This window comes from Myodes glareolus, chromosome 8, assembly GCF_982192425.1.
Source record: "Myodes glareolus chromosome 8, mMyoGla1.1, whole genome shotgun sequence".
Lineage (NCBI taxonomy): Eukaryota > Metazoa > Chordata > Mammalia > Rodentia > Cricetidae > Myodes > Myodes glareolus.
This window is the reverse complement of record NC_142033.1, coordinates 42,175,518-42,188,498: the sequence shown is the minus strand read 5'-3', so window position 1 is coordinate 42,188,498 and position 12,981 is coordinate 42,175,518. Positions and strand designations below refer to the sequence as shown.

Below are 12,981 nucleotides of genomic sequence, written 5' to 3'. Positions count from 1 at the left end.
GGCCATACTGCTGGGGCTTCCTAGGACAGAATAAAAGTATTGCTGTCGATGCTAATAAAAACCTATATGCTTGGGGGCTCGGAAGATGGCTCTGTTGGTAGTGATTCTCCTTACAAGCATGAGGACATGAGTGTAGATCCCCAGAAACCACATACATAGCTGGCACACATGTGTAACCCCAGTGCTGGAGAGACAAAGACGGGTAGGTCAACCTAATCTAACCAAAACAGTGAGCTCCACGTCAGCCAGCCAACCTAACCAAAACAGTGAGCTCCAGGTTCAGCCAGCCAGCCTAACCAAAATAATAAGTTCCAGGTTCAGCCAGTCAACCTCACCAAAACAGTGAGCTCCAGATTCAGCCAGCCAACCTCACTAAAACAGTTGAGTTCCATGTTCAGGCAACCAACCTCACCAAAACAGTGAGCTCCAGGTTCAGTGAGACACCTCTGGAGATACAAGGTAGAGAGTGATAGAGGAAGACACCACACATCACCCTCTGACTCCATATGCACACTCACACATGTGCACAAGCATGTGTGTGCACACACAGGAATACACATTGATACCACACAACAAAATTCTGCTTCTCTGTATGTAGCATAGTCACAATGAAGCTCATAGTCCCATAACTCTCTTTGTTACTGTTAAGGAGCAACAAGCATTGAGAAGTATGACCTCCGTACAAATATGTGGACGCCCGTAGCAAACATGAACGGGAGGAGACTGCAGTTCGGAGTCGCGGTGTTAGATGACAAACTGTACGTGGTTGGAGGGCGCGACGGACTGAAGACTTTGAACACTGTAGAGTGCTACAACCCCAAAACAAAGTCCTGGAGTGTGATGCCGCCTATGTCCACACATCGGCATGGGCTTGGTAAGTACATCTGCAGACCCACTTAGAAAGCCAGGTTGCCGCTGCATTTTTCCCATCTGTACCAGGCAGAAGACCAGTGTGTGGGCTCAGTCAGCATCTGTTGCCAGGCTTCCCTCATACCTGTGAGGCAGAAGCCTCAACACGAGCACTTAGATAAATGTGGTACAGTAGTAAGCACGGGGCCCAAGGGGTTGAGGAAGCATGACGGGCTGACAGCCATGCTCTCACATTCGTGCTTTGTGTTAGGAGGATGTTGTGTGGCCTAGCTAAAATACTCATCAAAACTAGCATTTTTATTTCCATATGTATATGGAAAACAATAATGACAGGTGTTTATGTATTGTGGTTTTTAAGCAGAAGTGAGTGGATTCGCATACACACACACACCAAAATTGAACATAGTACAGAGATTTCTTTTCATTCTGTCTTTTTTGACTGGGTGTTTCCCTGCACCCAGGGAATATATATATATATTTGTACACCACTTGTATGCAGAGCAAGGTGCAGATCCCCAGGACCCAAAGTTACAAATGGTTGTGAGCTGCCATATGGGTCCTGGAAATTAAACCCCAGTCCCTCAGAGAGCAGTCAGTGCTCCTAACTGCTGACCCATCTCTCCAGCCCCTCTTTCTCTCCTGTCAGATAACTCACTGAGCAGACGATGTTGCCTGTAGTGTGTATCCGTTGTTCTATAGATGCCCAGGGTCTGCAGGGCCACACTGTGAAAAAAAAGGAGGGGGCTCTGGCCATGTTGTCACGCCATCACAGTCTGGAAAAGGTTTGGAACAGCTGCAGTAAGGAATTGGATAGGCCATTACAGAAGACAGGAGAAGGGCAGTGAAGGCAAGTTGACTTTAGCTCATGGAGGTTATATTGTACTCAGTGTAGAATACTGAGCACCAGCGTAGAGGCTGCCACCAAACCAGCACCCAGAAATAAAAAGAAAGAAAGGCACTTTCTTCATCCTGAAGGAATTGATGGTGCATGAGCAGGGACAAGTGAATTTAGGCAACTCTGTTTCCTCAGGTGAAACAAGAGAAGGAATTGTTAGAGAAGAGTGGAGGACTGTGGAAATAAAATTGCGGTTTGAAGTGCATATGTATCACCAGCTTCTGCTGCATAGCAAACCACTCCAAAACTCAGATGCTTTTTGTTGCAGTTTTGTTTTGTTTTGAAATAGGGTCTCTTAGAGTCCAGGCTGACCTCAGAGTCACTATGTAGCTGAGGCTAGCCTTGCATTACTAATCCTTGTGTCTCCACCTCCCCGGTGCTGAGTCTGCGGGCCTGTGCTGTCACTTGTCTAAAACACAGAAGCACAATGCAGAGACTTCCTAATAGAGCTCGTGGGTTTGTGGTTGGTCAGTTTGGCTTTGGCTGCTGTGGATGAGCCTGGCACTGCTGGTGTTCATCAGTCTGTGCGGGCTGGATGTTGTAGGACGGTCTCATCTCCCTGTCTAGCATGGCAGCATCACAAGGTATCAAAAACAGAGCGGGAAGGAGAGCCCCAGTGCAGATTCTCATGCCTGTGCATTCATCATGTTTCCTAACACCTCGCCAGTCCAAAGAAGCCACGGCCAAGCCCAGACTCCCCAGTGAAGCAATGCATCCCCACTCTCTCAGTGGAGCTGCAGGGCAATGCTGCAACATGCATAAAGTCAAAGAGTCTGTGGCCATATTTTCACCTTATCACAGCTTGGAAAAGGTTTGAAATGGCTTCCATAAAGAATCTGATAGGTCGTAATAAAAGACAGATGTAAAGGCCACCCCCAAAGCTAACACCCAGGAGTGAAAACTGTCTGGGAATAGAGATTGGCATGCTGGGAGGTTCAGGAAACTACCAGAGGGCCAAGGCTTGTGCAAGATGAGCTCTTACTCCGCCCCAAGGCCTTTTTATTAAACCAATATTTCAACCTGTCAGTGGTTGCTATGGGATAACCCTTCTGTATGCTGTGAATATGTGTTACTCTCATTGGTTGATGACAAAAGCTGCTTTGGCCCATAGCGAGGCAGAATAGGGCTAGGCAGCAAAACTAAACTGAATACAGAAAGAAAAGAGGGCAGAGTCAGGGGAGATGCCAGCCAGCCACCAGAGGAGCAAGATGTATTCAAGCACAGGTAAAGCCACAAGACAAGTGACAAAACATAGGTTAATAGAAATGGGTGAATGCAAAGGTAAGAGCTAGTTAGTAATAAGCCTAAGCTATTCAACCAAACAGTTTGTAATTAATATTAAACCCCTGAGTGATTATTTAGAAGCGGCTACGGGATGGGGCTGGACAGAGAAACTTCCATTTACAGGTGGTGGTGCTCACATTTAATACTAGCACTTGGGAGACAATGGCAGGCAGATCTCTATGAGGGCAGCCTGGTCTACAGAGCAAGTTCCAGGATAGTCAAGACTACACAGAGACATCCTGTTTCAAAAAATAAACAAACTACCATTCTGGGGATCAAACACAGAGATGTGTGTATGCTAGGGCAAGCATCCTGAAACTGGGGTATACCTCCATCCTGGAAAATATATTTTAATAATGAACAAAACCTGTAAAAATTAGGTTTACCGTAAAATCCAGGGTCATTGTAATTCATTCGTATATCCCACTACCACCATGGGGAAAGAAACAATTCTAATTTAGGGTAAATCCTTATGGCACATAGAAGTTAATTGTTCCACCAATGATTTCCTCAAAATGCATTTGCTTAATAGATAAATTTTATCTTATCTGAATTTACAAGATAAACCTAATTAGGAAAATTTTAAATCTCTTCATATATGAAGATTTAATTTGGAAAAGGGCTTTCACTGCTATGATTTTTCAGAGCCAACATTCAAGAGGTTAGACAAAACAAGCCCGTCTAGGCCTTTGATGGATGACATTTTGTATATGTAAAACTGGATATATTCTGTAAAATTAGTAATATGTACAAGCTGAAATGTGTGTATATGAATATATATTTTGCATACGTGTGTCTGGGTAAGTCTTCAATAGCCAGTACTATATTAACAAGTATATATAACACAATATGTAACAAGAGAAATCATAGTTGTTTTGGGTCACACGTGCACGACGGCTATTTTACCTGACTTGGCCATGGGTGCTGGGTTGAATTACAGAGGTGTTTTGGCCATGATCATGTCAGAACTCTTCTCAAGATCTACTTTACCAGATTGGTGGTGCACAGCGGTAATTCCAACACTTGGGAGGCAGAGGAAGGAGGAGCATCAGCTCAAGAGCAGCTCGTTTACATAATGGCATCCTATCTCTAAAACAAGGACAAAGGAGAAATCCTTGACTGACTCTCCACACATTCAAAATAAAATCTAAAAGCCTGATAAGGGATAAGGCCAGAAGCATTTTTTTTCTGACTTCCTCATCTTCTGTCCTCTCCCCTTCAGTTACCTGCTCAGCCAATACCCCAGCCACATTAAGCACCCTCAGACCTTCTACATGCTCTTGCGTGCCTCACCTCCTCCCCTGTACACGGTCTTCTGATTACATCCATGCTTTTGTTCATGTGTCATCTCATCGTGCAGGTCTTCCTTGGCTCTCTCTACCCTTGCTTTCATTGCTCCATTGTTTAAATCGGCACATAGCCAATGTGTATTTCTTGTCTGTCTCCTGATTAAGACACAGTACTGATCACAAGGACACAGCTTTTACCTCTATGTTCTCTGTGCCTATAACTTAGTAGAAACTGAAGAGGTATTTGCTGGCCAAATTAACAAATGGCTCTTCCGACCCTGTTCCCTGATAGTGACACCAATAGGCTATGGTATAAAACCGCTCCAGTCAAACTTACGAATCTGAAGTACTAGAGGAGAAAGAATGAAGCACTGCGTATTAAAGGATGTTTTAGTAATGGCAGTGTGTGCCAGACTGGCAGGGTTTTAAATAACTTTCCACTCTTGTACCCCAAAATACTGTCTCTAAATGTCAGGAAGCGAATTAGAGTGCTGTTTCAGCCCCATCTGCCTCAGAAGAGCCCTGAGGAAGACCAGTAGCTATAGCCTAAGTTTGTGATTGGTTACGTTTGCATGTTTCAGATTCATTGTACTTACATTTTAATTAAAATATGAGTTTGAAAACATCTCAAGTCCTTCCCTCTTTGCTGTTCGCTTGTAGGTGTTGCTGTGTTGGAAGGCCCCATGTACGCGGTAGGAGGGCATGACGGCTGGAGCTATCTGAACACCGTGGAGCGATGGGACCCTCAGGCTCGCCAGTGGAATTTTGTTGCCACTATGTCCACCCCCAGGAGCACAGTAGGTGTGGCTGTACTAAGTGGAAAGTAAGGAGATATTTGAAGTTCTATTTTGGTCACAATAAATACATTTATTATTGCATAGAGGACTACTTCGAGCAAGCTAACGAAGCCTTTCCAATAACTTCTGTCCATAAGAGCCCTAATTGCTCATTGATGAGCTTTCTTTCTAACATTCAGGGACCACACATTTCTAATTTGGAATGAGTAAGTTTTATAAAAATATCCAATATTAAATTGTACAGTAATAATCTGGTGGTTTAAAGTCCCTTAAAATGATTTGCTCTTTTTAAAGTAACACGGTGGGTTGGGGAGGTGTTTACAGTTAAAGTGCTTGTGGAATTAGCATGAGGACCAGAGCTGAAAGGCATACAAGTACCCGCTGGGCATTGCAGCCCACCTGTCGCTCCAGCCTGGAAAAGCAGAGACAGCATCACCAGACAAGCTGCCTAGCAAGGCTGGCCATATCCAGGAGCTCTGGGTTTGATTGAGAGGCCTGCCTCGGTGTATATGATTAAAGAGCAGTGGAGGAGGAGGATACCTGACATCAGCTTCAGGCTCCACGTGCACACACATGCACCTATATGTGCACCCACAAACCTGTGTGCCCACATACACACATACAAGAATATGCATACCCACATGGATAAAAATGGAAAAATTGATACATACAGTTAAAAATTAAAATACTGTGATCTCTTGGTGTTTCCCTAAAGACTTTTCTACACTTTTGTGCCCCGTCTTTCCTATCATGGTAGACTAGTGACCTCGGGATGGATTTAGGAAAAGGTGTTTGCCTCCCCTTTGTCTACTGTAAATAAACAGATTTATAGAGGTCTCATGGCTCTCGGTTATATAAGGACCAAATACAAACCTTTTCAGTCCTTTCTTCTACCATAAAATAAATCCCTTGGTGGTTTCTAATTAATTCCTTTGTTTCATTGCTTTTGCACTATCACTCACGGAAAGGGGGAGGAAGGAAGTTAAAGCAGACTGTGAAGGTCCTTGTAGAGCTGTGGTATAAGGAAAGTAAGATGAGTCGGGAGGCACACCTCCTTAGCTCCAGCATGCAGGAGGCAGGCACAGAACTCTTGAGTTACTGAAGCAAGCTTGCCCTACATAATGGGTTCTAGGACAGCCAAGACTACAAAGTGAGACCCTGGCTCAAAAGACCACAGCAAAAGAAATTTTAAAATATTAATAAATATTGTCCTATTTATGCCTAAGCTCATTTCCTCAGGACCCATTGTTAAGTCCTTTGTGGTGTTGTTGTAAGTGCCTCATGGGCAGGGAAATGGAAATCGTCTTTCCAGATGGAACCATCTAATGGTGTCATATCTTCTTCCTTAATGTCAGCTAACTTCAGCCTGCTGCGTCATCCATGGCACCTTAAATTCAGTGAGCTGTCTTAGGAGACACCTTTTTGCGGTCAGCCTAACCACAGCTCTGTTTCCCATCTGTCATCCCGTTTGCTCTTCTTTACAGACTTTATGCAGTTGGTGGCCGCGATGGGAGCTCTTGTCTCAAGTCCGTAGAGTGCTTTGATCCTCACACCAATAAGTGGACACCGTGTGCCCAGATGTCGAAAAGGAGAGGCGGCGTAGGCGTGACAACCTGGAATGGACTGCTGTATGCGATTGGAGGACACGATGCTCCCACATCCAACTTGACTTCCAGACTTTCCGACTGTGTGGAGAGGTAATCCCTGTGAAGGAAAACTAAGAACTAACAAAAGAAATTAAGTTTCTCACACTTCTAGACAAAGTAATAAGTCTGTTCTGAGCATCCAGTGTGAACAGTGGACTCTCTGCTCTGGCTGTCTCTCCACCTGCCTTCCCGCCGCCTACTTGGATTGGGATTGCGCACATAATGACACACTGAGACAATTGTCTATCGTGTAGCCATTTTGTACTGGACTCTGAACCTTACCATTAAAGTAAAGGAGTTTGATGAACTCTCCGAAAGGATGAATTGGGGCTGGAAGCCACATTAGAAGTGGAAAGGAAAAGGACATAGCTGACCCATTTTGATGTACAGTGAAATAATAGAAAACAATAAAATAATATGAAAAGTTCTTGTAAGTCTTTAAGGCTTCACCAAGTCATCCATAGTAGTTGTAAGAAACTCAGCTTTTAGGTCAAGTAGAGGCCTATTAGCAGTGAAGATTTGGGTGGCAGGCTGCGTCTTCATATTGGTGTAGGAGGTCCTTCTGTATTTGTGTTGCTTTCGTTAGTTAAATAAAGAAACTTCCGTGGGCTTTTGATAGGGTCATACTTAGATAGGCGGGAAGACAGAACTGGATTCTGGGAGGAGGAAGGCAGACAGGGAGAGCCGCCATAAAGTCGCCAGGTCAGAGACACTAAATCTTTCCCGGTAAGCCACAACCTCGTGGTGATACACAGATTAAGAAAAATGGGTTAGATCAGGATGTGAGAGTTGGCCAAAAAGAGGCTAGATATAATGGACCAGGCAGTAATTAAATTAATACAATTTCTTTGTGGTTATTTCGGGGGTTAAGTTAGCAGGCGGCCAGAACAAGGGGCCCGCACTCCCTACTACACATATAATATTTTTTATTTAGTTTAATGACAAGAGAGATTTGGATACATTTTATAGGAAGAATCATGTGTGAACACTCCAGAACAGAAAAGAATGTGGTTCACATGGGAAATGAAGGGCTACTGTGTGGCCAGAGAGCAGAGTAGTGGGAGAATGCCGGGGAGAGGACAGACTGTGGGGGTCACACAGAGTGCTGGAGCATTAGTACCAACTTTAGATTTTAAACAGGCATATGAGGGCTGGAGAGGTGGCTCAGTGGTTAAGAGCACTGGCCTCTCTTCCAGAGGTCCTGAGTTCAATTCCCAGCACCCATATGGCAGCTCATAACTATCTATAACTGTGATCCCTTGCAATCCAATGTCCCCTTCTGGTGTGTAGCTGTACATGCAGACAAACACCATGTACATAAATATGTAAATAAATCTTTAAAGGAGAATGTGAAATCAGTGAGTACCAGAAAAGGTGAACAGATCCTCTTTTTTTGAGGTTGGAGTTACTTACTTAGTAAGCTGTAAATGACAAGAGGACTGGTCAGATAAAGTCCAGGCTTGCTGGTGATAGCAAAGAGTCTCAGATAACAACCAGAACTGGTGTTTGTGGAAGGCGGTTAATTTACGACCGCATCTCATCTGTAGTGGAGAGAAGGTAATTCCAACTCTGCTCGTTACATACAATGATCCAGGAAGGAGATATAGGAGTCTTTTATGTGATTTGTCCCACCGATGAAAAGGTGGGTATTGATGCCAGAAACATCAGAAGCAACATGGCTGTTAACATGAAGTGTCAACCCTTTAAATGACGTCGTTGAGCAGTTCTAGTTTAAAAAGAACGAAAAGGCTAAGATAATTGCCTTGCCCACATTTTCCACAGGGACTCTGAAGCCTTGAAGCAGTTTTACTCTTATATTCATGTTGGGTTCTTAAGGGTGCTATCTACTAAATGAATCTATAGCACCATAAGTTTGAAGGTTTTAGGAAAACACTGATCTTTTCCTCCAAAATGTGTTCAGCATATTTATATCACAGATAAGGCGGAAGGTAGGCTTGATGGACAGACGTTTTTACACGAAATATTTCAAGAGCAGTATCAGCTCCCATTGTAAAATTTTCTTTCAGATATGATCCCAAAACAGACATGTGGACTGCAGTGGCATCCATGAGCATCAGCAGAGATGCGGTGGGGGTCTGTTTACTTGGTGACAAGCTGTATGCTGTTGGGGGTTATGATGGGCAGACCTACCTGAACATAGTGGAGGCTTACGATCCCCAGACAAACGAATGGACCCAGGTATGCCGCTTCCCTTTCCATTATCTCGTACTGTGAAAACAACTCTTGCGATAAGACCCTCCCGACTTTGTCCAACATTGACAGTCTCACACGTGTGTGGGCTTGGAGAGAGGAGAGCATTTGCTGCTATTGCAGAGGACCCAAGTTTGGTTCCCAGCCCTGGAGGTTCACAACATCCTTTAACTATAGGTCCAGGGGACCTGATGTCATCTTCTGGTTTCTATGGGAACCACACACATGGTACATATACATACATGCAGGCAAACACTCATACACATAAAACAAAAATAAAGCAATCTTTTTTAATGAAATAAAGTTGCCTCTTGACTAAATATAAAAAACAATAGACAGTGTCTGATTTTATAACAAAATGCCAATTCCTTTGAAGTAGAAATGAATATTCAGATAAGTTATTAACCAGCACTCGTTTGAAGAAATGTTCTAGCAGTAGCAGTGCTGACAGGACTGGGGGGGGGGGGGGCCTGCACCAAAGGGACAAGGGTGCTGCAGAAAATAGGTGAGGATTGGGATCAGAAGTATCAGTTTACCCATACGTGAGTAATAAGTGTTAAATACTCAATATCTTGGAGCATATTGAATTTCCAGTTATAATCTAATAAATGGCAAACCTAAATTATGTTAACAAGTTAAAAACTCAATGTGCTGAGCTTATTAACAAAAGGCTTATAGCTACCCACGTTTCATTGGGGAAAAGCCCTATCCTTTGGGAAATGCATGGTGTCCGGCATTAAGCAGCTGGTCACATTGTGTCTGCACTCGGGAAGAATGGCACAGTAAATATCAGTGCCTGTTTAGTCAGTCTTCTATTGCTGTGAAAAAGACACCGTGTCCAAGGCAGTACTTAGAAAATAAAGCATTTAATTGGGGGAATCATTTCCAGTTTCAGAGGGCTATTCCATTATCACCATGGTGGGGAGCATGGCAGCAAGCAGGCAGACGTGGCCTCAGAACCAAGCACTTTACATCCTGACCCATAGGCAGCAAACAAAAGACAGAGACTGGACCTGGTGTGGGCTTTTGGAACCTCAAAGCCCAGTCCCCGTGACACACTTCCTCCAAGAGGACAGCTATTTCAATAAAGCCACACCTCCTGATCCTTCCCTAGAGAACAGTTTCTCTACTGGGAATCATGCATGCAAATACATGAGGGGCCGTTCTTATTCAGAGTGCCACAGTGCTCCACCCTTTCTCCCTTGTAATTCAGTCCAGGACCCAAACCTATGGAATGAACCCACCCACTTCTAATTAAGTCTCTGGAAATGCCCTCACAGATACATACAGAGGTGTTTCCTATATAATTCTAAAATACAGTAAAATTAATGATGAAGGTTAACCACAAAGCAGCTTGGGGAAAGGGTAAAGGGAAAGGGAGCTCAAGTTTAACAAAGATAACAGAATAAAAGGACTTCTGTGATATGAACTTCAGAAAATGAAATGACTCAGTGGAAGGTGTAAAAGGTGTTAATCTCACAGAATCCAGGAGAAAGATCAGTGACCCAAATCATGGCCAGATTAATTAAAGCAAGCTTTTTTGTTTGTGTACATGGGTGGTCTCTCCCTAAGGCAGATTCAAGAGATCAGCTTTGGACATAGGTAAGATAAGGGTTTTTATACTTCAAGAGTAGGGGGTTTTCAAGTGGAGCTTTGACCGGCAACTAGACAGAGCTGCAGACCCAGAACAAAAGCATGACAAGTTAGTCACAACAGCCTCCTGAAAGGGGTCATAACAAGGTGATCCTAACAGCCTCCTGAAACAAAGTCACGGTCACCATTTCCCAGAGCCATTTATAGTTACTGTTACAGGTAGGGCATAGTCTAGTCCTTGAGAAACAGAGATTTAGTCATAAGCAGGAATGAACCTAGTTGGTCTTTATTATAAGTCAGTAATCTGTAGCCACCTAGCTGTCTTGTTTAGATACTACTACTTCTGCTGCTGTTTTAAGCACTTAAACATGTGAGCTTAGACTTGTAGTACCTGAAAAGTAACTGCTTTCATTTAAGTACAGTAACAAATGGGTAAAAAGACATTTAAAGAGGAGCTGAAATGAGATCACAAAGCCCACAGCCCCTGTTCACCCCACTGCCAGCCTTGTCCCGAAGCAGGAAGTAATTGTGTTATCTTTAACAAGTTGTCTAAGCTGGACTGTCTGTCCGGTTGTCCGGCCGCTCACCTTCCACACTGGACACGCAGATGGTCCATCTTCCTCCACTCCCGACACCCGTGTCTCTCGTTTCTTTTCCAGGTTGCCCCGCTGTGCCTAGGAAGAGCTGGAGCATGCGTTGTGACTGTCAAGATATGACTTCATGCTTTGTCCTCTAAATGATGATGCCCTCTCCTTCATTAACATAAGGACGGTCCTACCAGTGGACTCATTTTCAGTGACCGTGCAATGCCACATTCCTAGGCACGAAGTGCCTCTCTTCAAAATGGAAATGCTGAAACAATGGAGGAAGGAATGGATGGACCCGGAGGAGATGCTTCATCGCTTAATAAACTAAAGCTACTGCTGGCGGACTGGAGTCCCACCTTCGGGATAAACAATATGAAGACAAGTGCGCTGCCCCAGAACAATCCAGCACTAGCTGGGAATTTCATCTCTCTTTAGTCGGGCACATTTTACTCACGCTGTCCAGAGTTATGATAGTACAGACATATGAACTTCTAAAATATTACTTTATAAGTTTGTCATACACGCGCTTCCATACTTTTTATTGTTTAATCAAACCACTATTTTAATGACATACTAAAGACTATGCTGTCTAGTTTTTTTCAGGTACAATAATATTAAATCTGCTCTAGTTGTGAATTTTATTACTAAAGTTGGTTTAACCCAATAATAAAGAAAAACACTTACAACATTAAAAATAAGACTGACCAAACAAACACTTGATAGGATCTCTAGGTCCTACTTAAATAGCCATTCCATTCCCTCTAGATCCAGCAAGGACCGTGTGTGGTAGGCTGCTACTGACATTAAAGCGGATGCTTTACACTAAGATATGCAAGTCTATGTAGAGAAAATAAATGCTATCTACTCTATGATGTTCTTCTCCCTAACTAGTATTTAACTATGTGGGTTTATTTTATACTATAGAAGAGGATTTGGGTTTGTCCCTTTGATACTGATGCAGTTTGTTGGCCCGTCTTATATTGTCTGCTGCCGCCTGGTTTCTCACAAATTGACCAATTGTGTTAAGAACCCATTGTGCTTCTTTGTAATCAAAAATTGGGAAGGGGTGCTAACTGAATATTTGAAAAATAAGTTTAAAGTGTTTGTTACTCAAAATTTTGTACATTTGTAAGCTCTAATTACATACGTGAATGTTAATCGTCTCGGTGAATTGTTTATTGTTTGTAAAATGCCCCGGGCAGTAACACTGTATGAAATGTTCTTTAGGGTAGAAGTCCTTTCATTAATATAAAATGGATGTAAACGGAGGTCCAGTCTTTTAAAGTACAATGTTATTATGGTTAATATATTCTTATTTCATATTAGGATAGCCTTTATTTTAGTTACTTTCTTTAAAAAGTGAAACACAGTCCCTTTTTATTGAGCTGACTTTGTTTTTGGTTTTGGTTTTTTGTTTTTGTTTTTGTTCTTTGAGACAGGTTCTCACTGTGTAGCACTGGCTAGCCTAGAACTTACTATATGAACTAGGTTGGCCTTGAACTCATAGAGATCCCCTGTTTCTGCCTCCTGAGTGCTGGGATTAAAGCTGTGTACCTCCATGTCCAGCTGGTTCCTTAATATTTAAGGAGAAGTTTGTTTAAGTCACTCTTAGAATTGTATATACATATTGCTTTAGGAAAGTAAATGCTTAAAGCCTAACACTTCAGATGTTTTAATACTGAATTGCATCATACCTTGAGTGAACATATATGTTACATATATTAAATATATATTAAAATAACAAATAGATTAAAAATAAACATTAATTCCAAAAAATATATAATCTAGACAAGATGGATAAATTCCTAG

At 42.8% G+C, this 12,981-nt stretch overlaps 1 protein-coding gene across 2 annotated transcripts in view; it reads left to right on the top strand.

The window, feature by feature from the left end:
• Window positions 1-12,330, top strand: part of Klhl5 (kelch like family member 5) — a 69,006-nt gene extending 56,676 nt beyond the window's left edge. For both annotated transcript variants that reach the window (XM_087909001.1, XM_048414836.3), the window contains exons 7-11: window positions 650-874; window positions 4,999-5,161; window positions 6,620-6,832; window positions 8,809-8,980; window positions 11,245-12,330. In XM_087909001.1, coding sequence (XP_087765127.1) covers window positions 650-874; window positions 4,999-5,161; window positions 6,620-6,832; window positions 8,809-8,980; window positions 11,245-11,301 — 830 coding nt within the window. In that variant the 3' untranslated portion in view covers window positions 11,302-12,330. The remainder of the gene's footprint in view (window positions 1-649; window positions 875-4,998; window positions 5,162-6,619; window positions 6,833-8,808; window positions 8,981-11,244) is intronic.
• Window positions 12,331-12,981: the final 651 nt, after the last annotated feature.